The sequence below is a fragment of the Magnolia sinica genome, chromosome 1, assembly GCF_029962835.1.
Source record: "Magnolia sinica isolate HGM2019 chromosome 1, MsV1, whole genome shotgun sequence".
Lineage (NCBI taxonomy): Eukaryota > Viridiplantae > Streptophyta > Magnoliopsida > Magnoliales > Magnoliaceae > Magnolia > Magnolia sinica.
In genome coordinates, this window is record NC_080573.1 from 94,959,794 (window position 1) to 94,987,686 (window position 27,893).

Below are 27,893 nucleotides of genomic sequence, written 5' to 3' on the forward strand. Positions count from 1 at the left end.
GTCAAAGATGCAAACATCCAATGGCTCTATTTTAACTTCATACAACTTGACCGAATTGGATCCCGGATCGGATCAATCTGGATTAGCCACTTATTCGAACTCGATTCGATGTAGGGTCGGATCTAAGTGAGCCTACTTGATTGGACCTGATCCTGGCCTTCAATTCGAATCGGATCGAGTCGGATCCGTCGGATTGGATTGGATTCTGCCGATCTCTGGAGGCTAACTTTTCCTTTTGGGTTAGGCAATATCTAATAAACACATTTTTTAATGGTCGAACGTCAAGTTTATCACCTTTAAGTTCATGGACAAACGAAGTGCATGTAATAAAAAAATGTGCAGCATTAGAAAGCGGTGCAGCCAAAGGTGTTTTGCTGTTCAACACCATAGCCGTCCAAATCACCGTGAAGATGTCATCGCCAATCTAGATCTTAAAAGCGTGGCACACTGCCACGTCATCTCTTAGACATTGACCTGCTTAATTGCCATGTGTCCGCTTAGAACACCCCAGCCGTTGCGTCAGCTTCTCGAAGAGGGTGACTGCCACGTCATCTCTCAGAAACGCCTAAAAGCCACCCCATTATCTTGCTACATTGACCTTTATATTTATTTATTTATTTATTTTTATTTATTTTATTTTTATTCACCCACACACACCCCCACACATTCACGCTGGTGGAATTTCACCACCTATGGGTACTCGAACCCTTGACCGGGAGTTGAAACTCCCGAGAGTCTACCCACCCGGGCAAGAGTAAGGACCCGCTTGCTACATTGACTTCCTGAACATGCCTAAAGATAACAAAGCCAGCTTGTTTAAAACACATAAACTCCATATTAGCTCTAAGGCTTCAACTCAGTACACGTGATGCCTATGATTTGTCATTTGGACCACTGATCTGATTGACCCCACTATGTGTAGGTCGAGGAATAAAGGTTATGATGATCTTTCAATATCTTCCATCACTCATGGAGCCTATCTGACCATCGATTTCAATCACTGGACTATACATAGAAATATCCAACTAAGAGAACTAATCACCTAGAGGCGCCTGCACTGTAAGTCTTTCCTGTCAATTGCAGCTTGCAGTATGACATCCTTACCTTGCTCACCGTAGGCCCCATCATGCAGATTAGCCGTCTAAAAAATAAGGTTGATCCACTCATTAGGTGGGCAACATCTGCATGTTGAGTCAGGACATCGGTTGTCCATTGATTCCAACGTGTCCCACCTGATGGGTGGGCAAGGCGCGATTTTTGCTCCAGGGGATCTCATGCCCATGGTAGGGCTTACCGTTTGGATCGATCCCTGTGGGGCCCACCATGATGTATGTGCCTTACACCCACGCCGTCCATCTGTTTTCACAGCTCATTTTAGGGCATGATTCAAAAAATGAAGAAGATCCATATCTCAACTGGACCACACCACAGGAAACAGTGGTGATTAAGTACCCGCAATTAAAAACTTCTTGGGGCTCACCGGAATGTTTATTTGCCATCCAACCTGTTGATAAGGTCACAAATATCTGGATGAAGGGGACCACACAAATATAAGCTTGATCCAAAACTTTTGTAGCCCACAAGAAGTTTTTAATAGTCAATCACAACTGTTTCCTGTGGTGTGGTCCACCTACGATTTGGATCTGCTTCATTTTTTGGGATCAGGCCCTAAAATGAGCTGCCAAAACGGATGTAGGTCGTGGATGTAAGGCATAAGTATCACGGTGGGCCCCACAGTCAGGGATCCACCGAAGCCGACGGTAGAATATAGGGCCCATGTTAGTGATAACTTCTATGATAAGCCTAACTGCCACGTCAGCCCTAACCCATCCCTCCTGCTTCCATGTAAGCTGGCATGGTCCCCACTTGATATCATTAAAAGTTTCCAAAATAAATTGCCATTTTTTTTCCTTCTTTGGGAAAACATTTCATACTCTGGCACACCGTGATGGTTGGTATGCCGGCACCCATAAGCTGAGCACTTGTAATGCATAAAATCAAACTTAACCGTCCCAAATTGTGGGACCCACTCTAGATAGGCCAACATACTAAAATCAGATTGGTTGAGGGTTCTGAACCTCTGATTCATGGACACTAGGCTCTCTCGTTTTTTTTCTTTCCCACCTCAACCATCCACCAAACACCCATCAACGGCCTAGTTACGTACTCAAATCAATGAAATTTTCACCCATGTGGGACTCATAAATAGGACGGTTTAATTCGAGTTACTTTGCGCCACCTGAGCAAGTTCTTAGTGCCCGCATATCAGCCATCAGACCGCCAGAGTAATAAAAAAATTTCTTCCACAACAACGATATATGCATTATTATATTAGTGGAAAATGGAGAGAGAGAAAAAAAAAGGCATATTCCCCGAAAGAGATCATGTGGGTGTTTGGGGTTTTGATGGACCCCATTTACTTAAATAAATTAAAATAAATATTTGGGATTCCAATAAAGCCTTGGTAGGAGCAAATGATAAATAAAAATCCCATCTTTAGGTGGTCATTTTTCTATTTGCTTCCGTAGTAAAGTTCATATATACATATATAAGAAAAGCATGCCTACCCTCTTTTCATTTTTTTATTTCATTTTTCCCACCCATTGTTTTATCACATTCAACTAAAGTGCGGAGAAAGAAAACGGAAAAAATAATTACAAGAAATAAAGCTGCAAAAGTGATAGATACAGGATCCATATCCTTTGGCTCAACCCCATGTGAGGTGATTTTCCCTAACCTTCATACCCATTGGTCCACTCTGCATCATTTGCCACGTGGGTCTTGTTAGGAATTATTATAGGGAATTGACATTTACACCCTCCCTTTTTAAATATATACGCCCTTCCCTTTTCTTTTATTGCTTTAGGGAGTTGTTAATACTCTGGCTGCTTATGATGCTTGATGCACGGGCACTTACAAATTGTATATGTGATATGCATTAACTCAACTTCAACGGCCTGAATTGTGGAACCCATTGGAGCCTTGCCGCTGACACATGGATACTTTGTTTGCTGATATAGAACCATTGGATATTTTTCATTTCAACCATCCAATAAATGTCTGCCAATCTGATAGTTATATGATCAAATAAATGTAGACTTTACTTTATGAGAGATCCAAACGTGCACTCATAATATGGCCGTTTAATTTGAACTACTTGCATGCCATGTGTACAAAATTTCTTTGCCTGTGTATCATCCATCACGCTGCCAGAGTATTGATGGTACAAAGTTGTAGTAATGGTCTCTCCCCTCCAAAGTGGAGTTGGGGAAAGAACCGTGCTCGAGTCATACTGACCGGCCTTTGGTGCATGACAAACCACCCTGAGAGACCTAAACAAGTACCCATAATATGGCCAGTTTTAATTGAATTACTTGCATGCCATGCGTACAAATTTTCTTTTCCTGCGTATCATCCATCATACTGCCAGAGTATTAATGGTACAAAGTTGTACTAATGGTCTCCGGCTCCGAAGTTGAGTAGGTAGAGATGCCTCCCCTATGTGGGAAAGACCCATGCTCAGGTCATACTGACAGCCTTTGGTGTAAGGAAAACCGCCCCCCAAAAAAAGGTGGTACTAATGCATTGCCAAGAAAAAGAAAAAAATGGGTGTTGTACAAAAAGGATAGGGTGGAAGCAGTGGCTCCCTTTTATTAGTATCTTTTCCTCCTTTTGGTAGGTACACATGAACCGAACCAATGTTTCAATGTTATAATCGGGATCAGCATTCCATTGATGCATTATAACTGTGAAAAATATTCAAGAAAATCCATACATGTGTCAGTAGAATTTTCAAATGTTTCAGCTGCAACTTTTGTACTTGGATTATTATTATTATTCTTTTGTGATGATTACAGATGGATCAGATCAATCTAAAATCAGTATTTCAAATAATGCACTACCGTTCACCGTTGAATGTTAAAGAACATCCACCGTTTAACCGTTTGTGATGTAAAGAAGGGTGGAGAGCGATTACCCAAATGTAGGAAAATAAGAACCCAATCATTCGCCATCGTTTACATGGCCAAAGAGTTCCTTCCAATGTGTCGTAGCTTCTTCTGCTGTCCTATATGTCCAAATGTGGGCCTTGCTTCTTGCGCGAGCTTCTAGAATTTCCTGCACCGTAATGGCCCATAACTGACTATTGCAGAAGCAAAAACAAATCAAACTTGAAATGGAGCAGACCTTTTAATCCATATATTTCCCTTTATACCAATACAAATGAAGGAATATCTCTGATGGTAGTTGAGTTTTAGCTTTATCTAAAAGCTTTGTTGGTTGGGATAATGATATACTTGAGATTGAATTTTCTTGACATGTCTATCTACAATTCTACACTGTTATGAAGTCCGTACTTGGAAATAATTCAGCAAGACAGTTGGGGCTGTCCAGCTTTTGGTCTTGGCCCGCTATGGTCGGTTGGGCTCTCCTTTCAATACTGACGATGGGTGGAATGGGCCTAAAAATAAGCCCAATTCACAATAAGCGTGGGCTTGGGCTGTGAATAAAAGACTGCAGGTCCAACCTGAGCCTGTTTCCATATACATCAATATTTTTCTCTTAGAGGGGCATTTTAATTAATAACTACTTTATATCAACCCTCTTCCCCCTTTCCGAATCCTAATTTCTTTGGGCTTGATTGTTTTAGCATAAGGGGGGCTCAGGTTCACCTTGAGACCCACTTGGTCAGGCTCAAGCTCGAGCACCCGGCCAGTTTAAAAGTCAGGAGGGGCTTAATACAATTACTCAGCCCCAGCCGAATCCTGGCTTGTTGATAGCACCAAAGTCAATTATTTGGAATTCAGGAAGAAATCAGCCAACCAATAAAAAAAGAAAAAAAGAAGAGTAGGATATTTCGCTTGAAGCTAGATATCTTCATAAAAACAGATTTTAGGGATGCCCGCCCATGACTTTTGATAGGGATCACTGTGATCTATACGTGAAATCCACTACAACCATTAGATGTGTAATACCACTTAAGGCCTAGGGCAAAAAAAATAAGGCTGACCTGTGATCCACGAGCGCCATGCCAAAGCAAACAGTCAGGAGAGACACGCCCACCCATGATTTTTACTGGGCCCACTCTGATGAGCATATGAAATCCACTCAACCATTAGATGCCACACAAAACTTAGGCATGGGGCCCAAAAATCAGGCCCATACGTGATTCAGGTGGGCAGCACCAAGGGAAACAGTTTGAGGGTGAGCATTTCCCTGTAAACTGTTTCCAATTATGTGGTACATTTGAGTAACGGATGGGGCTGATATTTGGTCCTTGGGCCTAAAATGGGGTGACAAACCGGGTGGTCGGGGTAGATTTCGAATAAACATTACAGTGGGGCCCACCCAAACCGACGACCTCCTTTGCTTTACTCCAACCCATGCCTCTCTCTCTCTCTCTCTCTCTCTCTCTCTCTCTAAAGAGCTCAAGCTCGAGCTCGAGCCAAGGTAAAAATCTCAGGCTAGGCTCGGACTGGATTTTTTTGGCCTGTCAAGGGCCTGGGTTGGGCTTGGGCCTATGTTGAAAATTGCAGGCCATCGCCTTCAGCCAAACCACTAGATTTTTGCCAGGATCCGCCTCGAATATGTCGCCATTCTCGCCTTATAAATATCAAACAACAGACAAGTAGGGAGCCTTAAATAAGTCCCTCTCTCTCTCTCTCTCTCTCTCTCTCTCTCTCTCTCTCTAAGAAATCTCAAGCTTGGGCTTGAGCCAACGTAAAAATCTAGAGAGAAATCTCAAGCTTGGGCTAGGCTCAGACTGGATTATTTTGGCCCGTCAAGGGCTTAGGTCGGGGTTGGGCCTATGTTGAAAAAAGCGCACCGGGTTTGGACAAAGCTTAGCTCGACTCCAACTGGGTTCGTTGACACCCCTAAGTACAGTTAAAATATCTAGCAGGTCCGAGTTAAAGTATTTTGTTACATTTGTTAACAATTGTTTGAAAATGACATGACTTTATTAATGAAAGATAGATCTAAATTATTTTATGTTTTTAAGACTTTTCACATAGAAGTGCAAAATCAGTTTAATTTGAAAGTATTTGTATTTCAGTCTGATAATGCCAATGAGTACATGTCCCCAGCCTTTAGTCATTTTATTTTTTTTTCTAAACAGGAATCCTATATCAGACATTATATGCCAACAGGGTTGCAAAACGAAAAAATCGTCACCTCCTTGAGGTAATTCATGCTTTCTTAATTCACATGAATGTTTTAAAGAATTTTTAGAGTGATGCAGTACTCACGACATGTTCTCTGATAAATTGGATGCCCACATCTGTTTTAAATGGTCAATCACCCCCATGAAGTTTTGTTCCTATATGCTCCATTTTTCTCTGCCTCCTAAAGTTTTTGGATGTGTTTGTTTTGTTCATCAGTTGCAGTTTGGCCATGATAAATTTGATCTTCGAATGGTTAAATGTATTTTTCTTGGATATTCTCGCACATAGAGGGGTTATCGTTGTTATAATCCATCACTTCGAAGAAACTATGCATGTGCAAATGTTACATTTTCTTAGTTTACCCCATTCTTCCAGGTAGCAAGTTTCTTGATACGGAAACTATTCCCACACTTGTTGTAGTTAGCAAAGACATCCAACCTTAATTATCTACCTCCTCTTCCATTCCCATTGTGCTTCAGTGAAGATCCACTCACGATGAAAACAGATAGATGGTCCAGCCAATCATTACGTGTTGTCCAACATATCTTCTTCAGAGACTTATTGTCCAGTGAGTTTCTCCAGATACATTTGATGTTTTTATTGCCCTGGGAAAAGGTAACCGTATGTGTACCAATTATCCCATCTATAAACATGTTTCCTTTCATTATTTATCTCCAAATTTTCACAACTTTGCCATGTCCTTATCTTTGCACTTTGATCCCAATTCGTATGAGGATAATGTATTATATAAGAGGTGAACGCAAGCTATGGAGGAAGATATTGATGCACTTAATCAGAATTTTGGTAACTTACCACTCTTTTGACTGGTAAACATAATGGGTTACAAATGAGTCGACACAATCAAGTTTCATCATGATGGTACGGTTGAATGGTCGCTAAGAGGTATACTCAAACACTTGGTGTTGATTACAATGAAACTTTCTCTACTATGGCCAAGTTGAATTCCATTCACGTTATTTTATCTGTAACTGTTAATCATGGTTGGCCCATTTGCCAAGTTTACGTAAAAAATGTCTTCCTCCATGGTGATCTTATAGAAGAAATTTATATAGAGCAAATTCCCAGATTTGTTGCTCCAGGGAGAAAGTGTGTATGTAATAACTCGAGGTTTTGTAAGCCTTCGTGTACGTGCATACATGCATACTTACATTCATTCAAGCATACATGAATAGGTCTACACATTCATCCACGCATTCATGTATACATGCATCCATCTGTGTAAGTTGTAACCATGACTATGCGTGATCGATCTTTTTAACGTTAACCATTGATTCATGTATTTAGTAGTTATATGATTTTGTGTGTGTGTGTGTGTGTGTGTGTGTGTGTGTTCACTCTAACCACTCGTACTCACAAGACCACCCGTTAAATCATAAACTAGCTCAAATCTAACTGTCGATCATAATTAAACCTACCCAATCATGACCTTTGACCTATGTATCAAAACCACCTAATTAGGACTTTTAATTAGATTAAAAATCTGCCCAATTAAGATTAACCACATGAACTTCAAATCAGTCCATTCTAAACCACCTAATCTCGAGTTATAATGACCCAAAGCCAACTTATAAAATTAGCGATCAACCCGTCTTCGTTTGACCCATGATCTTCAACATATGCTCGCACCACTAATGATTGTCGAACCCATGACTTAGATCAATACTTTGAGATATGTGATAATGTACTTAAACCGTTCAAAATGATCCAACCACAAAGATGAATTAATCCCTCGATTCATATCCTAAGCCGATGTGTAGAAGTCCACCGACTTCATCATCAATTTGAAACCATTCATTCATCAATCTCCATATCTATTCGTATACGCGATCGTTCATCAAACCAACCATAGAGATACTTAATTAGATTTAGGTCTAGCATTCTAACCGTCCACGTCACTATCAAACCATCACATCATAGTGAACTTGCCTTAAGACCACCTAAACCACACTAACACTCATAAATCCATAATTCTAAATCGCACCCCATTCCAAATTCACTAACGAGCATTTTCAACTGTTGAATTTCATTTCCAAAGGCTAGAGGTACATCCACCAATCGTTCAAGGATTTCCACAGTATACATGTTCCTATCCTACGCCATCCCTTAGAAAACATGTTAGTGCCTCAGTTTTGTCAAGCTAGCATGTCTTGAGTCGGTTGAGCTTCATAGGAAGACATTAAAGACCAAAGACTTGAAGACTCGAAGACTTGAAGCATCAATGCCGAAGACAACAGGTAAATCATGTGGTGCCTTGGTAAACCTAGCCTTAGACCCTTTAGATTCCAAAACAACCCACCTCTAAATGATGTATCCCATATGTAAACATTTGACTCATCTAAACCAAGCCTTAAACGATAAGTTAGGCTTTTTAGAGGTGCATAACTGCTGTTAAATACAAAGCCCAAACAGTAGTTTTCGAGGGATCTCGATCCAATCGCCAGGCTTTCGATGGGTCTCGAGCGAAGCCTCGATTGATCGAAGGTAGCCAAAAACGTCCAACAACTATCTGTCTAATTTTTAGAGTTTCTTGATCCTATTAAAGGGGAGTTCGATCGATTGAAAGCACTACTCGATTGATCGACAAAACTATTAATCTGCCCATTTTATAGCCGTTGCAAACTGAAATTTATATAAAGGGCATTTAGGCATTGAGCATTTTAATGAGTTTTTTTGTACAAGTAGAGTCTAGGTGATTCTCCACTCATATCCCTCATCCTAGACACTAAACCAAAAAGATTCATGACATCCTTCTTGTGATTAACTACTCTAATGGGCATTCCAAGCTCAATTTTGAAGGTGTTGATGTCCTATCCCTTCTTCTAGAGATTACACCCAAATATATAGGCAAATCATTGTCTAAATCCTTTGGAACACCCATCTAGGTGAACCTCCCTTGGAAAACAACTATCCCTTTAGTTATAGGAGATTTTACCATCCTCCCACCACCATGGTTACCTCATTGGAGCATCGTATGTAACTATCGGCATCAATGAACGTGGAAGCAATTGAGAAGTTGATTCAAGCATGGTAGATCGTTGAAGAAGCATCTCAAGACGGCACAACAATGGGGCTCAATCTAATAACTAAGGTTGTCATTTGTTAAAGTCCATTAACACTTTCCTTGTGTACGATTGAGTGTAGAGTTTGTGACCCAAACTCGAATGAGTTCTTGTGTTGGACCTAGGCTCTTGTGTATGGCGAATTCATTAGACACAGGTGCATACGGGTTACTCTTTAAGGGGAGCCTCCGGCGGGAGTGTATGTAGGGCCTTGGATTAGGACCGCATTCACCGGACACAGGTGCGTACATGTTAGTCTCCATAAGAAGCCTCTAGCGGGAATGTACGCAAGGTTTTCGATTAGAACCGCTAGTGGTTGTTGGTTAACTGATAGAAAACCAACTAAGTCTTTGCGGGAGCCACCGACATGGGTGGAAACGTGTTCCTTCGACACGTGAGTGTACGTGTAGGTTAGTGGTTAGCCTAGGAGAAACCATTGTAAAGGTTAAAAGTGTACCTCATCTAGAACCTTTGATAATGAAATTCCAGTATACTTGAGAAAAGCGCGTCCGCTAGGAGTGGAGTGGGCTTGGTTCCGAACTGCTATACATGCTTGTCTTTGGGATTGTCATTTGTGCACATTTATATTCATGCTTATGAGTTTAGTTGAATGAATCATATGAATGCTTAAATGGATTGAATGCTAGGCATCTAATTGATCACATCTCACACACAAGATCACTCTCTTATAGACTAGTTACTTACATTGTTGTATCTTTTATACTCTATGTGATTGGACCCACTTGGCTTGGAAGCCTAAGTGTTATTTGCCTTATTGCTTTAAATTGGTATATTAGATTAATTAGGCAAGATTTTTTAAGTGTTCCAACCTAACCTTCCAAGCTCCGCACGTGTTGTGGTAGACAATCCACACAATTTCAAAACCTATTTATGCAAATCTGATTGCAATGAAAATTTAACCAGTGAAAATTCAACCTAGATGAATCGTACATTTTCAATCTCGGCGCGTAAGTCGCAATATCAACTATCCATCGGAATTCTCATCACATTCGCAAGATGAACCACCTAAAAACTACACAAAGACCATCACTGCAATCCACTGGCGACTCCCTATGAATATACCGATTCACCTTTCACATCGAACCAAATTTGGGCCTATTTTTAAAGCCCCAGATCATCCAAGAAGTATCCTCCGGTTCCACAATTTCTAAAAACTATAAAGGACCTGATACATCCACTTGTACCCTACATCGTACACCCTCCACCCTATAGATCACAATCCAGCAATCAATCGATATTAATTGACCGCATATTTGATTCCTGACACCCACTTGTTTCACAATACTAAGATCATTCGACCATTAGTTCAATGCCGTTTAACCATTCAATCAAAATATTCAATTTAGAACTGTTTCCTCGATGATCCAAACCATCCATTTAGAAGGCCATCTAAATACAAGACCTATGAATAGTGTACAATTCCTGACCCCAACCATTCACGTGTGTGAACTTGGGCCGAAGAGGCAATCGGTTGCTCTAAGCACTGTCGAGAAATGTTGTTAAGAAACCAGCCATGCATGTCTTCTTCAAATTCTTCCCCGTCAGTTTCGTTGTTTGTTTTGATTGAATTAGGGAATGCAACCCTTGATTTGAATCATCCAAACAATGGTCCCTAACCATCGTCCACAAATCCAAGCCGTCCAAGCATCACAACTTGTGCTGCTATGAAGAACTGTCAATGCATGCTAGAAACCAAAACTCACACCTCCTTCTTGACTTCTCTACATCCTCTGACATCCCTGGGTTACAGAAGTGCAATGCTGCACTGTGAGCCTTCACCTCTGATCTCGTTTGTCCAAATCGTGAGGGCCACCGTTAACTACCAAACCTCTGATAGAGAGAACACGAACCCCCGATATTCCCAACTTCTCCTTCTTCAACAACATGCGACAACAAGAGACCCAACCTTGGAACCATGAAACAACAACCCCCCATCTTGGCCGTTCGATCCTAACTCCCATTCTCCTTCAAATACATTGAGTTCCAACGTCAACACCTGCTGAGAAAACTGGTGCTTATCCTCCAATCGTTTCTCCTTTTTTCTCAGTAAGTTGTGACGAAAAGAAAGATTTCCATAGCAGCGGTAACGTGAACCACCAAACTTGGATCATCTAAATCATAGATCTAGTCACCACCATCTTGATTCAATCCAAACAACAAGTTCAGATCGCAACCATTGGTATAGTGTGTGAATCATCAATAATAATTTTTATTTTTTTATATATATAAAAAAAAACCCATCCACCAAACCTGAAAAACCTGAACCGTTGCTCTCGAATCAATCGTCAAGTAGTGTTCGCAATATCGATACTATCGGCCAATATTATCAGTATCACGGTCCAGCAATACGAAATTGCCCAAGAGTATCTAAGGAAAAAAAAAAAACCTGATATCGCGCGATATATCAACAATATCGCAATATCGGCGATATATCGCATGATATCGTGCGTTTTTCTTTATTTATGATCTAGATATCTTTGTCAACATAGGCGACAATCCTCTCTACCATTCCAGAAATTCGTAGAAAGATAGGAAAAAAAAATAAATCTATCTTACCTTGTTACTCAAGATCTGCCTGGATTTGGTGTGCAATCGTGATTGACAACGTCAAATCATGTAAGAAAACCTAAAACCCCATTTTTTTTTTCTTCGAAGAGAATTGCTCCGAAGGAAACTAGATTTCCGCCGATATTAATGGGGATCTGGGCTGGAGTTTGAAAAAAATGATGAAATTAGGGAGAGATTTTGGGATTTTAATAGATTCAAAGTCTCGAGATGAGGCGTGAGGGCTTATGAGTTCGCAGCTTTTACGGAGAAAATGAGGAGAGTTTCAAAGAGCTCTCTCGCTTTCTGCCTTAATTAAGGGAGTTTATTTGGTGCAACTTGATTGCATCAAATACAATGTGGTCCTTTCAATGGGGCCCACAATGATGTATGTATTGTATATCCATGCCGTCCATACATTTTTTCAGATCATTCTATGGCACAATTTAAAAAATGAATTAGATCCAAATCTCAGGTGGACCATACTCTAAGAAAGAGTGGTATTTGAACCTCCACCATTAAAAACTTGCTAAGGCCCAGCGTAATGTTTGTTTGTCATCCAAACTGTTGATAAGGTCACAAAAATGTGGATGAAGGGAAAATAACAAATATCAAGTTGATCCAAAACTTTTGTGACCCATTAGCAAGTTTCAATGAGCTATCACCATTGTTTCCTATGGTGTGGTCTACCTAAGATTTGAATCTGCTTCATTTTTGGGCTCATGCCCTAAAAATGATTTGTGAAACGTATGGACGACTTGGATATACAATAAATATACTAAGTTGGGCCCCATCATAAGTGATGCACCGTCTTGGGTCAAGCTAGGGTCGCACCTAATACTCTCCCTTCAAAAATAATCAAACTACGTTTTTGTGGGACCCACCATGGCGTATGTGTTATATCCACACTGTCCATCCATTTGAAGAGATATTTTAGGGAATGAAGCTGATTGAAAGCTCAAGTGGACCCCACCACAGAAAATAGTGGAGATTGAACGCCTACCATTAAAAATTTCCAAGGGGCCACAGATGTTTTCGATCGAGCTAATATTTGTGTTTTCCCTTCGTCCATATCTGTGTGAACTTATAAACGTGTTGGATCTCAAATAAACATCATGATGGGGCCCTAAGAAGGTTTCAACAGTGGGTGTCACTGTCCCCACTGTTTTTTTTTGTGGTGGGGTCGCTTTGGATCGGCCTCATTCTTTGGCTCATGCCTTAAAAAGATGTCTCCAAATGGATGGACAGTGTGGATACAATGCATACATCATGGTGGGGCCCACAATCAGGGTCTCACCTTCACTATTGGTCTTCCATGTCGCATGGGCGGATTGGGTACTACTTGACTCCGTCGGAAGTGGGAGCTGATTAGGTGACACCCCGGATCTACTGCAGTGCGTGGGACCCGTGGGGCCCACCTTGATGTATGTGACTACATCCACGCCATCCATTTGTATTGAAAACTCATTTTAGGGCATGATCTAAAAAATGAAGTGGATCCAAATCTCATATGGACCATAATACAGGAAACAGTAGTAATTGACACAAAAGCTTTGGATCATATTTGTGTGTCCACCTAAGATTTTGGCATGCTTTATTTTTCCCTAAAATGTGCTTTGAAAATAGTTGGACGGTGGCCCCAAAGATGAAGCATATCCAAAGCTCAAGTGGACCACACCACAAGAAATAGTGTGAATTGAACGGCTACCATTGAAGAATTCTTAGGGGCCACCGATGTTTTGGATCAAGTTGATATTTGCGTTTTCCTTATGTATTGCATATCCACGCTGTCTATCTATTTTTATAGATTAGTTTAGGACATGGTCCCAAAAATGAAGCAAATACAAGTTTCAAGTGGACCACACTACAAAAAATAGTGGTCCACCAATGTGGTCCATCATGGAGACATGTCTCTTGGGACCAAGGCAATTAACAGTCCAATGGATTCTAATCACAAACTTGTAAGTGATCAAGGAGATGTAGTAGAGAATCTGGAAAGGTATAAAAGATTAGTTGAAATACTTACTTGACTATTACTCGACCAGAGATATACTATGCAGGTAACTTACCTCACATGGAAGCATGTATTCGAATTTTGTGTTGCCTCAAAAGACCACTAGGTCAAGGAATTTTGTATAAACGGAATGGTCACCTTAGGGTCACAGGATATTTAAATGTAAACTGGGAAAGTTCCTTAGCAAATAAACAATCAACTACTGGATATTCTACGTGTGTAGAAGAAAATCTAGTCATAGGGAGGAGCAAGAAGCAAAGTGTGGTGGCCCAATTGAGTGCCGAAAGCAGAGCATATAGCAATGGCTCATATCTCCCATAGGTTGATGCAGATCAAGAAATTGTTGCAAGAAATGGGATTTACATTGCACCTACCTATGCAGTTTCTGTAACAATCAAGTTGTGCTTCACATATAATAAACAATCCAGTCTATCACGAAAGAACTAAACACATTGAAATCAATTGTTACTTCATTCGTTAGAAAGTTTCCAGTAACAAAATCGCTACGCCATATGTTAGATCTCAGGATCAACTCACTGATGTGTTCACCAAAAGGCTTTTCGTTCCACTCGGGCTACACATACATATTCCAAGCCTAGTGATACAGGACATGAAAATTAAATATGATATGCAAGATTTTAGGTTTAAGATCACGTTAGTTCAGAAACAATTACACAAATTCCATATCCCACATGAAAGTCCAAACATTCAATTAAGGGGAATCTATGCGGGTCCAGGCCTACACATGATAGGGCTGAATCAATAAAAATTATGAACCAAACAATACTCAAAGATAAGAAATAATCATCCACTCATGCATAGTAATCAGTCCCTAATTCAAGGGATTCAGAAATTCCAATTCGGGGAACCTTAGGGTAAGAAAATTGGCAAATAACTTAGGAAAAACGTAATCTAGGGCTAGGATTCATGAAAAACAACTATGAGAGAATAAAAACCTGAGTTAAAAGACGATCCCACGTGTGGACAGCAACAATGGCCAGACAGACGTGCGTGTGATTCCGGCCGCACGTGTGTGGGGCCCACTATTCAGAAAAAGGTCACCTTGGCCCTAGTCAGCCAGGGATGGTCTCCAAAACTCCCAAATCTCAGCTCAATCCGATGTACGGTTTGTGCATGGTGCTCCGCCGAAGTTTCAGCTCGCTTGCGGGCCGAAATCTGGAAACCTGCTGTAATGAAGAAATCTGATGCAACAAAAGGACGAATTCGAAGTACAGATGGCGGGGGAAGATGGAAAAAAAGATGATGGGGGATGGGGGTGAATTGGGATCGATGTGGCTTCGCACCACGGTAGTTAGCCCTTCGAAAAGGGAGGGCTTCACACCTACTTTTGAATTCTTCCACAACTCACGAAGAGAGCAGAAAAATAAAGCAGAATTTTTTTTATTAGCTTCAATAAATCAAAAAAACTACAAGGGGTGCCTATTTGTAGGGAAAATCCTATACCCCAAAACTCGCACCATGTGCGCAACCTATTACTTGGCGATGAAGTAAACTAAAATAAAAACCAAACAGAGAAATCTAAAGTATTCACAATGTTCTAAATAATAACAATAAACAAAACCTAAAATATGAAATCAATTCGACGAGTGGGCCAAGATCATGAGATCCCATGATGGGCTTTTCTTGACTATCGGGCCCACTTTTCCGAACCAAAACTTGTCTTCTAACTAGGAAGCCCTTCTTGGACGTCGTCATCGAGCCAGATCGATGGTGGGATCCTCCTTCTGCGTACGTACGTGAGTAGGGGTGGTGGTATGCGGGCATGCGTGTGCACGATGTCCTCATCAACTCTCTCCAGCTGCGAAGATTTCGCCACTGGCGAAATAAAACTCCTGAACCGCTCTAGGATGTCGGGATCAAGTCTCTGAAGCTCCTCCTCAGTGAGCCACGCGCTATCTGAAGCTGGGAGTGACTTTTATTTAACTAGGTATTTTTGAAACTCGTCATCCGACGTGGAAATTATCTCATGGTCCAGGATATCCTCTATTTCCTCTCTGAGTGTGTGAAGGCTAGGTATGGGAGGCAGAGGCTGGGATGAAAGGTCGGGAAGATGCCATGGATCAAAGGGTAAGGTTGGGGCATCAGGATGGGTGGGCGAAGGGCCGGACAAAGTATCATTGGGTCCCTGAAAAGCAACTAGATCCTCCACATTGAATGTGGAACTAATTCCCATGAAAAGTGGAAGATCTACCTCATACGCATTGAGACCATTACACTTTATAATTTTGAAGGGCCCAGCGCTACGCGCGTGTAACTTACGAACGGCCCCTGGAGGGTACCGCTCGGGCCTGATGCGGACCATCACAAAGTCTCCAATATTGAACTCTTTGAATATTGATGCAATGAATGTATGTGATGCGCAAAAGACTCTGCAGACTCTGATGGCCTATGGGACAATGACATGGGGATAAGATCAATAGGCTTCCTAGGCTTATAACCAGTAACGACTTCAAAAGGACTTAGACCTGTGGACCTATTGATAGAACTATTGTATGCAAACTCGGCTATGGGTAGTACGACGTCCCACGTCCTAGTATGCTCCCCCACTAAACATCGAAGTAAACTCCATAGGCTCCTATTAACCACCTCAGTCTGGCCATCGGTTTGAGGGTGGTAGGTTGAAGAAAATTGGAGCCTAGTATTTATCATGTGTTATAGTGTCTTCTAAAAGTAACTCATGAATCTCACATCATGGTCAGACACTATGGTTTTGGTAACCCATGCAGTTTGATGACCTCACTAAAGAACAACTTGGCAACATGAGAGGCGTCGGAGGTCTTAAAACAAGGAATGAAGTGGGCCATTTTAGAGAAACGGTCCACGACAACAAATATGGAGTCATGCTTTCAAATAGTCTTGGGAAGTCCAAGCACGAAGTCCATACTGATGTCCTGCCAAGGGATGAATGGGATTGGCAAAGGTGTATATAATCCTGTATTCTGTTTCCTCTGCTTTGCCAGTTGACAAGTACGGCATTGCCCTATAATTTCGGCTATGTTCCGCTTGAGGCTTGGCCAATGAAATCTATCCTCCACTAGGGCAATGGTCTTGTCACAATCGAAATGACCCGCGACCCCCCTTGAATGTAACTCTCAGACAAGAAAATCGCAAAGGGAGGTGCGTGGTATGCACAAGCGGTCACTCCTAAACAAATATCCGTTCAAAATCAAATACTCACTGTTAGCTCCTGATGGACTCTCTAATAAAGACGTAAACACAACCCCAAAATCTGGACACTCAAAATACTCTTCTTTGATGCGCTCAAGGCCCGTAACTTCAACGCTCATGGAGTTGAGTAATGCGACTCGACGACTCAACGCGTCGGCGGGCTTATTCTCTACATCGACCTTGTGCTTAAGCATAAAAGTGTACTCTTAAAGGAATTGAACCCACTTAGCGTACTTGGGGCTTAATTTCTTCTGAGAGTTCAAGTATCTTAAGGCCTCGTGATCTAAGAACAAGACGAATTCTTGCGGTAACAGGTAATGTCGCCAATAGCGTAGTGATTGCACTACTGCGTAGAATTCCTTGTCATAGGTGCAATATCTTTGCTTCGCCTCCTTCAGTTTTTTACTAAAAAAGGCGATAGGGTGTTCTTCTTGGCTAAGTACTCCAATGCCGACTCTTGACGTGCCACATGCGACTTCAAAAGCTTTTGAAAAATCTGGAAGTCACGTGACTGGAGTTTCGGTCATCTTGACCTTTATCTCCTTGAAGGCCTTCGAGGCGGCCTTTGTCCATTGAAACTCTCCCTTTTTTATGCAGTCCGTGATGGGAGCCACAATTGAACTGAAACCTCGAATAAACTGCCTATAAAAAGTAGCTAAGTCATGAAAGCTGCGCACCTCATGAATATTGCGGGGTTCAGGCCAATTAACGATGGCCTTGACCTTCTCGGGATCCGTCGATACGCCCTCAGCTGACACAAATAAAACCTAAGAAGATCACACTACTAGACAAGAACGCGCACTTCTTTAGGTTGGCGTACAACTTCTCGGCCCTAAGGATCCCACAAACCTGCTCAAATGGTTGATATGTTGCTCCTTAGTCATGTTATAAATCAAGATATCATCAAAGTATACGACCAGGAACTTCCCCATGAAGGGTCTCAACACTTGGGTCATCACACGCATGAAAGTGCTTGGGGCATAGTTAAACCAAAAGGCATAACTAGCCACTCATATAGCCCATCCTTCGTCTTGAAGGCCGTCTTCCACTCATCACCAGGGCGTATAAGGATTTGGTGATACCCACTTTTGAGGTCGATTTTTAAGAAGATAGTAGCATTGGCTATCATATCTAGCATGTTATCAAGACGCGGTATGGGAAACCGATACTTGATTGTGATTTTGTTGATGACCCTACTATCAACACACATTCTCCATGTGTCATCCTTCTTAGGTGTAAGAAGGGCGGGCACGGCACACGGACTCATGCTCTCTCGAATGAAACCCTTCTCTAGGAATTCATCAATCTGCCTCTTCAACTCAGCGTGCTCCTTTGGGTTCATTCTGTAATGCAGGAGGTTTGGTGGAGTTGCCCCAGGGATTAAATCAATGGCATGTTGTATATTCTTCATAGGGGGAAGCTCATTCGGTAAATCATCAGGAAAGACATCACGAAACTCATGTACCACCTGAATGGCCTTAGTGGGTAACTCTACACTAGTCTCTGGTACACTCTCCCTAGCCACGAGGGCGTATATCATTGAGTCCACCTCCGTCTCTCGCTCAAAGTCTTTGGCATTCAAAATATGGAGCGGTTTGGACTTGGACTTCGACTCCTTCACTTCTTTTGGGCCGCTCACACTACTCTGTGTGGTGAACTCCTTTCCAGTTGTATTCTTGGGTGACAAAGGATTTAGCTTGACCTTCTTGCCCTCAAACCAGAATGTACACACATTTGAACGACCAAATATGGTCACATCCCTGTCATAGAGCCACGGCCTACCCAGAATGATATGGCCCACAACCATAAGAACAATATCACACCAAATTGTCTTTATAAGATCCGAACTGAATAGGGACAAGACAGCGGTGCGAGACTGGAATGGATGTTTCATCAATCCAGGAGACTCTATAGGGCTGAGGATGGACTTCCATCTTCAAGTTCAAACGACTCACAGTGCTAGTTGATACCATGTTGGCACAACTACCACTATCCACGATCATCTTACAGCTCTTTTCCTCACATTTTGCATAAGTGTAGAAGATCGTGTTACGGCGCCAGTCATCAGTGTTCTTGGATTAAGCCAGGGGGCAACGCACAATTGCGAGGGTCACAGACTCTTGTGCTCCCTTTTCCTCATCACTAGGGGTTTCGACTGGCTCATATTCCTCCTCACTATCATTCTCTGGGGGCACTACTTCTACTTGCCCATCAATAAGGAGTACTTTGGTGCCCTCTCTCGTGCCACACTGGTGAGCAAAATGACCAAACCCCTGACACCTAAAACACCTAGTGGCCCCACTTCCACGTGAACTAGACCTGACAATCTCTTTACCCTTATCATCCTTAGGTCTAGGCTGAACATTAGGGGAAGGTTTGTTTTGGAATCCCGTGTTAGGTCTAGCCTCAGAGGGGTTGGCCTTAGCACCGGATTCGCGAAAGTCAAACCGCCTTCCCACAAATGCTTTAAGGTATTGCTCGACATCTAACACTACTTGGTACAACTGTTCGATAGTGTCTGTCTTTGGCGAGCAATTCTCTCCTAATGTCAGGATGGAGGCCCGTTTTAAAACGAGCAAGGGTGAGTACGGGATCCTCATCAACCTCACAGTGGGTCAAGTACTCTTCGAATTTCTCAATATAGTCAGCAACACTCATGGAACCCTGTCGAAGAGATTGCCACTCCTTAATCAACCGCAGGCGATAAGAGAAAGGGAGATACTTCTCTTTCAGCGTTTCTTTCATTTCTCCCCAATGGACTATTAGGAGTTCCCTCGCTCTTTCTTTTTTTCGCTCAACCGTCACCCAAAACCTCTTTGCTTGACCTACAAGCTTCATCTTGGCGAATCGGACTCGTCGAGCATCCGACATATCATACCACTCAAAATAGTGGTCCATATCCGCCAACCAATCTAAAAAAGCTTTAGGGTCTAAGTGGCCATCAAAAGTAAGGGCATCTACTCTAACTCCCTTGAGGAGTTGCGCATCTGGGACATATTGGTCATGATGTCCCTCACGGGGTGGGTGCACAGGAGCGCGCCCATGACCAACTCCTTGGCCGCCTCCATTCCTTGGTCTAATCTCCTGACCACCTGCCTGAGAATGGGCATCTTCCCCAATGGTGGGGTTTGTCCTGAGGGAGGCCTCTATCTGAGTAACACGATCATCAAATTAGTCAAGGCGTTGATCTATGCGTTGTTCCAAGCACTTAGACATAGACTCAACCTGCTGGGCTAACAGGGCCATTGATTCTTGTAGTTGCTCCATGTTTAGAGTAGGGTGCAAACCAAAACCGCGACTCGTACGTGTGGGCATACACAGGCTAACTCAATCCTAAGGACCTACTATGGCAACTATATGTGTCTAAAAAACTAAATGACCCTACGAGACTCTATATGAAGGAGACTATATACCGTTACTAAAATTCAGCTATATATGATGGACTGAATGCAAGGACTCAAACAAACTAAACCCTAAATATGTGGTGAATTCCCCTACAAGAACCCTAGGCTTTGATACCAAATTTGATGCAGGACATGAAAATTAAATATGATATGCGAGATTTCAGGCTTAAGATCACGTTAGTTCAGAAACAATTACACAAATTCCATATCCTATATGAAAGTCCAAACATTCAATTAAGGGGAATCTATGTGGGTCCAGGCCTACACATGATAGAGCTGGATCAATAAACATTATGAACCAAACAATACTCAAAGATAAGAAATAATCATCCACGCACGCATAGTAATCAGTCCCTAATCCAAGGGATTCAGAAATTCCAATTCGGGGAACCCTAGGATAAGAAAATTGGCAAATAACTTAAGGAAAACGTAAGCTAGGGCTAGGATTCATGAAAAACGGCTATGAAAGGATAAAAGAGGATAAAAACCTGAGTCAAAAGACGATCCCACGTGTGGATAGCAACAATGGCCAGACAGCCGCACGTGTGTGGGGCCCACTATTCAGAAAAAGGCCACCTTGGCCCTGGTCGGCCAGGGATGGTCTCCAAAACTCCCAAATCTCAGCTCAATCCGATGTACGGTTTGTGCGTGGTGCTCCGCCGAAGTTTCAGCTCACCTGCGGGCTGAAATCTGGAAACCTGCTGTAATGAAGAAATCTAATGCAACAAAAGGACGAATTCAAAGTACGGATGGTGGGGGAAGATGGAAAAAAAGATGATGGAGGATGGGGGTGAATCGGGATCGATGTGGCTTTGCACCACGATAGTTAGCCCTTCGAAAAGGGAGGGCTTCGCACCCACTTTTGAATTCTTCCACAACTTACGAAGAGAGTAGAAAAATAAAACAGGAATTTTTTTATTAACTTCAATGAATCAAAAGAACTACAAGGGGTGCTTATTTATAGAGAAAATCCTATACCCCAAAACTCGCACCATATGCGCAACCTATTACTTGGCGATGAAGTAAACTAAAATAAAAACCAAACAGAGAAATCTAAAGCGTTCACAATGTTCTAAATAATAACAATGAACAAAACCTAAAATATGAAATCAATCCGACGAGTGGGCCACAATCATGAGATCCCATGATGGACTTTTCTTGACTATTGGGCCCACTTTTTTGAACCAAAACTTGTCTTCTAGCTAGGAGGCCCTCCCTGAACGTCGTCATCAAGCCAGATCGATGGTGGGGTCCTCCTTCTGCGTACGTACGTGCGTAGGGGTGGTGGTGTGCGGGCGTGCGTGTGCACGATGTCCTCATCACCTAGCATCGACAATATCTATACTCCAGCTTAAGGGAGAGAGTTCATTAATGTAAAATTGACCTACATAAGCCCAATGTTTTAAATATCAACGATAGTAGCTGATATATCTCATGATATATCTTGTATCCCACCTGTGCAATATGAAACGCACAAGTAGTGCCGATATGTCCCACAAGTTCGATCCGGTGAGCATTTTCAATTTCTGATCTTTTTTTTTTTTGAAATTATGTTTAATCGGTGTCAAATGGTTATAAATCCATTGGTTCTTCATGTTTTGCATGAAAAATCATGGAGTTGGAGCTTTGATTTCGATATCCATTGGTTCTTCATATTTTGCATGAAAAATCATGGAGTTGGAGCTTTGATTTCGATATCCATTGGTTCTTCATGTTCTCCACGTTTTTCTTTCAAAATTTTCCTTTAATCAGCTATCAATTGAGACTAATTTTGAAGTATTTAGGAGTATTTGATGAAATGATCATTACATACACTCTAATTTGAAATCTGAGTGTAGGTGGTCCAATTTGGGGAAATTTTGAAAATTTTCCAGTTTCTCCCAAATTGCTTGCAATGTTGCACTCCAAACATGAAATCAAGCAAGTATGAGGGCAGATCTACTAAGTTCTTAAGTCCTTGTCAATTTTCAAAAAATAAAAATCATTTTTTAATTAAAAATTAATTTTAAAAAATTTCGAAAATTTCCTTCAACAGCTGTTAATTGAGACTAATTTCGAAGTATTTAAGAGTGTTTGATTAAATGATCATCACATACACTCTAAATTTTATGCATTCAATTTGAATATAGTTGTATTAGTTCAGTCAAACAATGCATAGCTTAGGACCCTATACAAAGGAAACCTATTATGTGCACTTCTTTTTGGAGATGTTGATTTAAAAGTTTGTATTAAGGTCTTTTTTAACAATATTTGAAGTTTCATTGAAAAATTCAACCATTTTTTCCAATTTTTCCCCATGTTTCCCAAAAAGTGTGATAAATTACTAGATATAAATGATATATCCCGTGCGATAACTGATACGTATCTGCATCCCAAGGATGCGATACGTAATGCGATGCCGATATTTTGAACACTACATGTGCCCACTTAGATGGATTCTTTTGGTCTAGGATATAGAGGGGATTTTTGCTTTGTCATTACTGACATTTCTGTAATTATGAAACTTTCATAATATAAAAGAAGGATGGGAGTGTGAACCCTAACTTAAGCCCATTCTCCTCCCTCTACATTCTCTTTTCTTCTCACTCTTTCATTTTTCTATTTCATCTCTTCCCACTATTTTACAAGGTCCAACTCACTAAGATGAAGAGAACAAAAAATCAGCCTAATAAAAAGCTCAAGTAGGTCACATCGTGTGAACTTAGTGCTAATGGGATCAATTTTACATTGTTCCCGATGGTGTGGCTCATGTGAGTTTTTAACCAAGCTTATCTTTTATATGGTTCAAATAGCGTTTGAAGTATTGGTATCGCTACAAGTTTTGTTGGCCGAGGATACAGAAACAATATCGATATCGTCGATAACCAGAAATGTGGGGAAACATGGAGAAAATAGGTGGAATTTTTCAAGAAACTTTAGGAGACGCTAAAATACACATGCATATTTAGGATTTTTTATAAAAAAAAAAAAAATTTGCAGAAAGAATGCATACACAATAAGTTTCTATTTAATGGGTGGCTTAAAAGCATGTGGTATTGTGAGAAATCAGTCCAACCATCCCATCAATCCCATCTATCCATCCAACCTTCCATCCAAATATCCATCAATATTTCAGAATATCGACAACATACGACATTTCGCCGAGAAATCGTTAACAACTAGAAAGAAAACAAGAAAAACGTGGTCTCGATATCGCCCATGTTGTGTTAACGGTAATATCATCGACAATTTGATCAGTGCATACAACCATGCGCCCATAAAAAAATAAAAATTTTAAAAAAAAAAAGGAATTTTTTTAATAAACAGATTTTTAGCTTATATTAATGCATTGGCGATATTATCGAAATATTGCCAATACACTGGCGATACAAGCAACTCAAATTTACATAGTCAAAAATATTGGCAATACAAGCGACACTAAGAATTTACACCATAGAAAATACTGGTGATATCAAACATTCACGATACTTAGCGATGCATCGTTGATACCTAGAATTTCTAATACCATTGGTGTTATCGGTATCGTTGAGCTGGAAATAGAGATAATATCAAGGATATTTTTGATAATTTCGGGGATACTCCAAACAATGGTCTCACCTGATGGACAAAGTGGATTTGCATATACAACATGGTGGACCCATAAAGTTTCGCAAGGTCTCCTCTTTGTGTCGGTTACATAAACAGAATATGAGAAGTTATGCGGGCTACCTGTATTAAAAGAAGTGACGCAAGTTTGACCTAGCTATCGTTGGTTCATGCAAGACGGATGGCCTAAACTAGGATGATGCAAATAAATTAATTAACAGATTATCAAAGTAAATTAAAGCATAAAATAAAGCCAATCTACCACGAATTTAGAAAAATCAAATATTTAATTAAGCTCAAGTTTAAGACCACAACGTAATCCCACAAAATAGATCTTTAAGGCTATTAATCGGACATGGCCCAATGGATGGTAGAATTTCCATCTAGCATAGGATTCACTCTAGATTCAAGGATTCACTAGCGCTTTGCTAGAGTTTGAATGGATTAGGGTTTGGGTTTGGAAATCAAGAAATTGGAAATTTAGGGTTTTATAAAAGGCTAGGGTTAGAGTTAGGGTTTTATAAAATAGAAAAGAAGAGAGGATCAATGAATGGGAGGCTGTTCGGTTGTACGAACATTGTACGGACATGTCCGTGCAGTGTACGGTCACGACCGTACGACCGTACAGTCGTACAGGCGATGTGGTGGAGCTAGGTCGATTTGATCATTGATGAGCTGGGTTGATGATGATAGAGTTTGGGTTCGAGAAAGAATAGAAAAAAAAATATTCAATGTAAAAAGAGGGTTTGAGAGAGAGAAGAAAGAAATACCTCGATAGCAATAAGAAAGATAACTTGGAATCACTCCAATGGCTTCATACCAAATTCCATTCACATGAAGTTTTCTTGCTCAAAAGAAACAATGTACAGAAATTTCATTCGATATGTCCATAATCTCAAGCCGCAAGTCTCAACCAAGTATATATATCAAAACCTAAGTAAACTGATGCGGACACAGGTGCATTCAAGGTGTACCAACGAAGAAAGCGCCAACCACAAGTGCCGTCCTTGTGGATAGGCGAATATTGAGGAGCTGAAGACCTTTCACATGTGATTGGACATATAGAAGACCCCACTTAGGGAAGACACATGTGAAGGAAGATTGGAGAAAGAAGACCGAGCGCCCAAACTTTCCCATACTTATGTTATTTGCACGTTTTTTGACTTAGTTAGGGGTCTTTTAGTAATCTTATATCTTTATTTGCTTATCCTAGGGGTATTTTAGTAATTTTATGTCTTTATTTGCTTAGTTAAGTGGGGTAAAGCCCAAAACACGAATTTGAACTATTGATGAATGAAAAGCAAACCCTTTGGTTGCCTCCTTCCTCTCTTCTCTCTAATGGTGCTTCTTCTCTCCCCTTGATCTTCTTCTTCTAATTTCTTCTTGTGCCCATCCAACTTCCTCAAGGTAATAACTTTCTTTCTTCTATTTTTTTGTTTTGGCTAATTCCTCTTCGATCAAAATCTTGAGAACCGATCTAAACCCTAAATCCCCAAATTCTCAAATCCCTAATCCGAGAAACTTCTTGGTTCTTCGGACTAGTGATCTTCATTGATCGATTGGGTGTGACCATGCAAGATCGGGAGGTCTCATCCCTCGCCGGATCCAACCTAAGTAGTAATTGAATTCCATACTCCATGGTTGTAGTGATGGCCCGCTCCATTGCATGTTTCCTTTATGATTTTCTCAGTTATGATGATTATTGTTAGAATTTTAGATCATTTATTCCTTTTATTTCCGCTGTTTAATTATCTCCATGAGCATGCATCATAATTAGGGCTGTCCTGTGTCATAAACCCTAAGTCCAGAACTATTCTTGACCGTTCGAATCTAATAACAGTCAAAATCAAAAAATAAATCTCTAATAACCTAAAATAAAATTGAAAATTAAAGCAGAAACAAAGATGTACCACATGGCACAAGGATGATCTCCAGCGTGCAATAGGTACGTCCACATGTCCACACATGATCAACAACCTTGTCCAAGGCTTGGATGTGCAGACTAGAGTGTACATGCACCTAAACCCGAGTCTCCTAACATATCCAATAGTCTGGACCACCAAATTGATGTGTCCAAGATATCCAGCAACATGGTCTAACGTTTGTAACGTCCAGATGTGCTCCAGGTCAGGCTCGATGATGTTTAAACAGTCTAAAGATGTATCAATCAATTCCAAATAAGCAGCCCACATGCATCTTCTCAGTGTGGGGTCTTCAAAAAATGCATAACCATGCATGTGTGGTCTTTAATGTGGGAAAGAACTCGAATTGGGTCCACTGGGCCCCATGTAATGCTCATCCAACTATAATAAAACTTAGGTTGGGGCCTCAGCTCTCCTCCACCTTCGATAAAATCGTGTAGGTGCTCGGATGCCCTCATCACTAGTGCCATAAAATCTCAACCATTCCTCGTCAAACAACTACATTTTTATCATAAATTTGGCTTCTCTTAACCGATGTTGTGAAGACTAATTGTGATGGAAAAAATGTCCAAAGCTATTGTATTTATATATTGTAGATATGTATGTTCTATCCACAATCCATTCCTTGGTTAAGCAACACATACATCTTGTATGTAGACCATTGGTTTTTATTTTCCTAAATGTCTATTTCTTTATACATGTGTGGCCAATACGATCAATTGATGGATTAGGAACAATTATCTTCAAAAATAGGTATCAATTTTTAGGCTTGGTTGGGCCTAGGCCCAACCAATTTTTCTTGTGCTCGGGCTTGGACTTGCATCACTAGGCCCATGATTGGGTAGGGCCGAGCCTAACCTAGCCCGGCCCAAACCTGACCCACTGCCACCCCTAGTCTTATGGGTTGTTGGCTATCATTCCTGAGGATTTCTCATATATTAAATTGAGGATCTCCTCAATATTGGTTGGGATTGCCTTTGTGATGTTTAATTCTAGGTGTTTCTTGCTTGCTCTCAGGGTTTCTTCTTTTAATAATTGCATTCTTGTCAATTAAAAAAAATAAAAAATAAAAAAGAGGCTTGATGGGGAGTGTTAGAAAATAGTTGTATAATTTATTCACTTACCATGAGAGTATTCTAGTAATTTCTATAAACTATGAAAGCAATTCTTATATTCTTCGATTCTAGAATCTCCATAGGTAGAAAATCTTTTAGATAGGCTTGAGAAGAATTCTAAGATCTTTTTTAACTAAGATTGAGAAGATTTCTAAAAATCTTGAGACTGGAGAAATCTATATATTCTATATCTTTGTATTCAGTCTTATTCATTGAATGAAGAAAATTATGCATGCTCTTGAAGTTTGTTTTCACTTCTAAGCGCGAAAAGTTGTGTCGGGAGAAACCAACATCAACATGTAGACAGATTCTAGGGTGGTGGTATGCTGGGATTTCTTCTCCCAATCAAAACCTATCAAATCCAGCTGTTTAGACACTTGAACATAGAATCCTTTCGCCAGACACTTCTTAGAAGGATTCTATTAAGGAAAGATTTAAAAATCTTTTACTTGAATTTAAAGCATAAAACAACTTTTTTTTTTATAGACTTACTATTACAGGAGTTAAACCACTTAAACAAAAAAATAAAAAAAAAAATTACTAAGTTCCTTTTCCATTTCCCTCTTTCAATTCAAATAAAATGTATAAGTTATTTTCTTCCTTTAATTATTTTTTATTATACATACATTAATTTGTCAATTAATATGACCACCCCCTCATTTTCAGAGTAAAAAAACAAAAATTTGCAAGTGTTGTGTCGTTGTCACTATTAATCTCAAAATTAAAAAGTGTCTAACCACATAATACTCAAGCAAAGCATAAAGAAACAAGTGCATGTGCATAACTATGGTAGACATGACATACCTAGTACCATATAATTTCTCATTAAAAAGGGAAATCTTTGAGGAACTAACCATG

The 27,893-nt window shown here is 40.6% G+C and overlaps 1 protein-coding gene across 2 annotated transcripts in view; it reads right to left on the reverse strand.

Annotated features, from left to right (window-relative positions):
* Positions 1-2,641: 2,641 nt before the first annotated feature.
* The window catches only part of LOC131251809 (uncharacterized), a 46,696-nt gene continuing 21,444 nt past the window's right edge, over positions 2,642-27,893 (reverse strand). Inside the window, exons 3-4 of one of the 2 annotated variants that reach the window (XM_058252780.1) lie at positions 3,977-4,116; positions 2,642-2,758 (exon numbers count right to left, since the gene is read on the reverse strand). In XM_058252780.1, coding sequence (XP_058108763.1) covers positions 4,003-4,116 — 114 coding nt within the window. In that variant the 3' untranslated portion in view covers positions 2,642-2,758; positions 3,977-4,002. Of the gene's footprint in view, positions 2,759-3,341; positions 4,117-27,893 lie in introns of those variants that run through there. The other variant, XM_058252774.1, reaches the window with a different exon arrangement.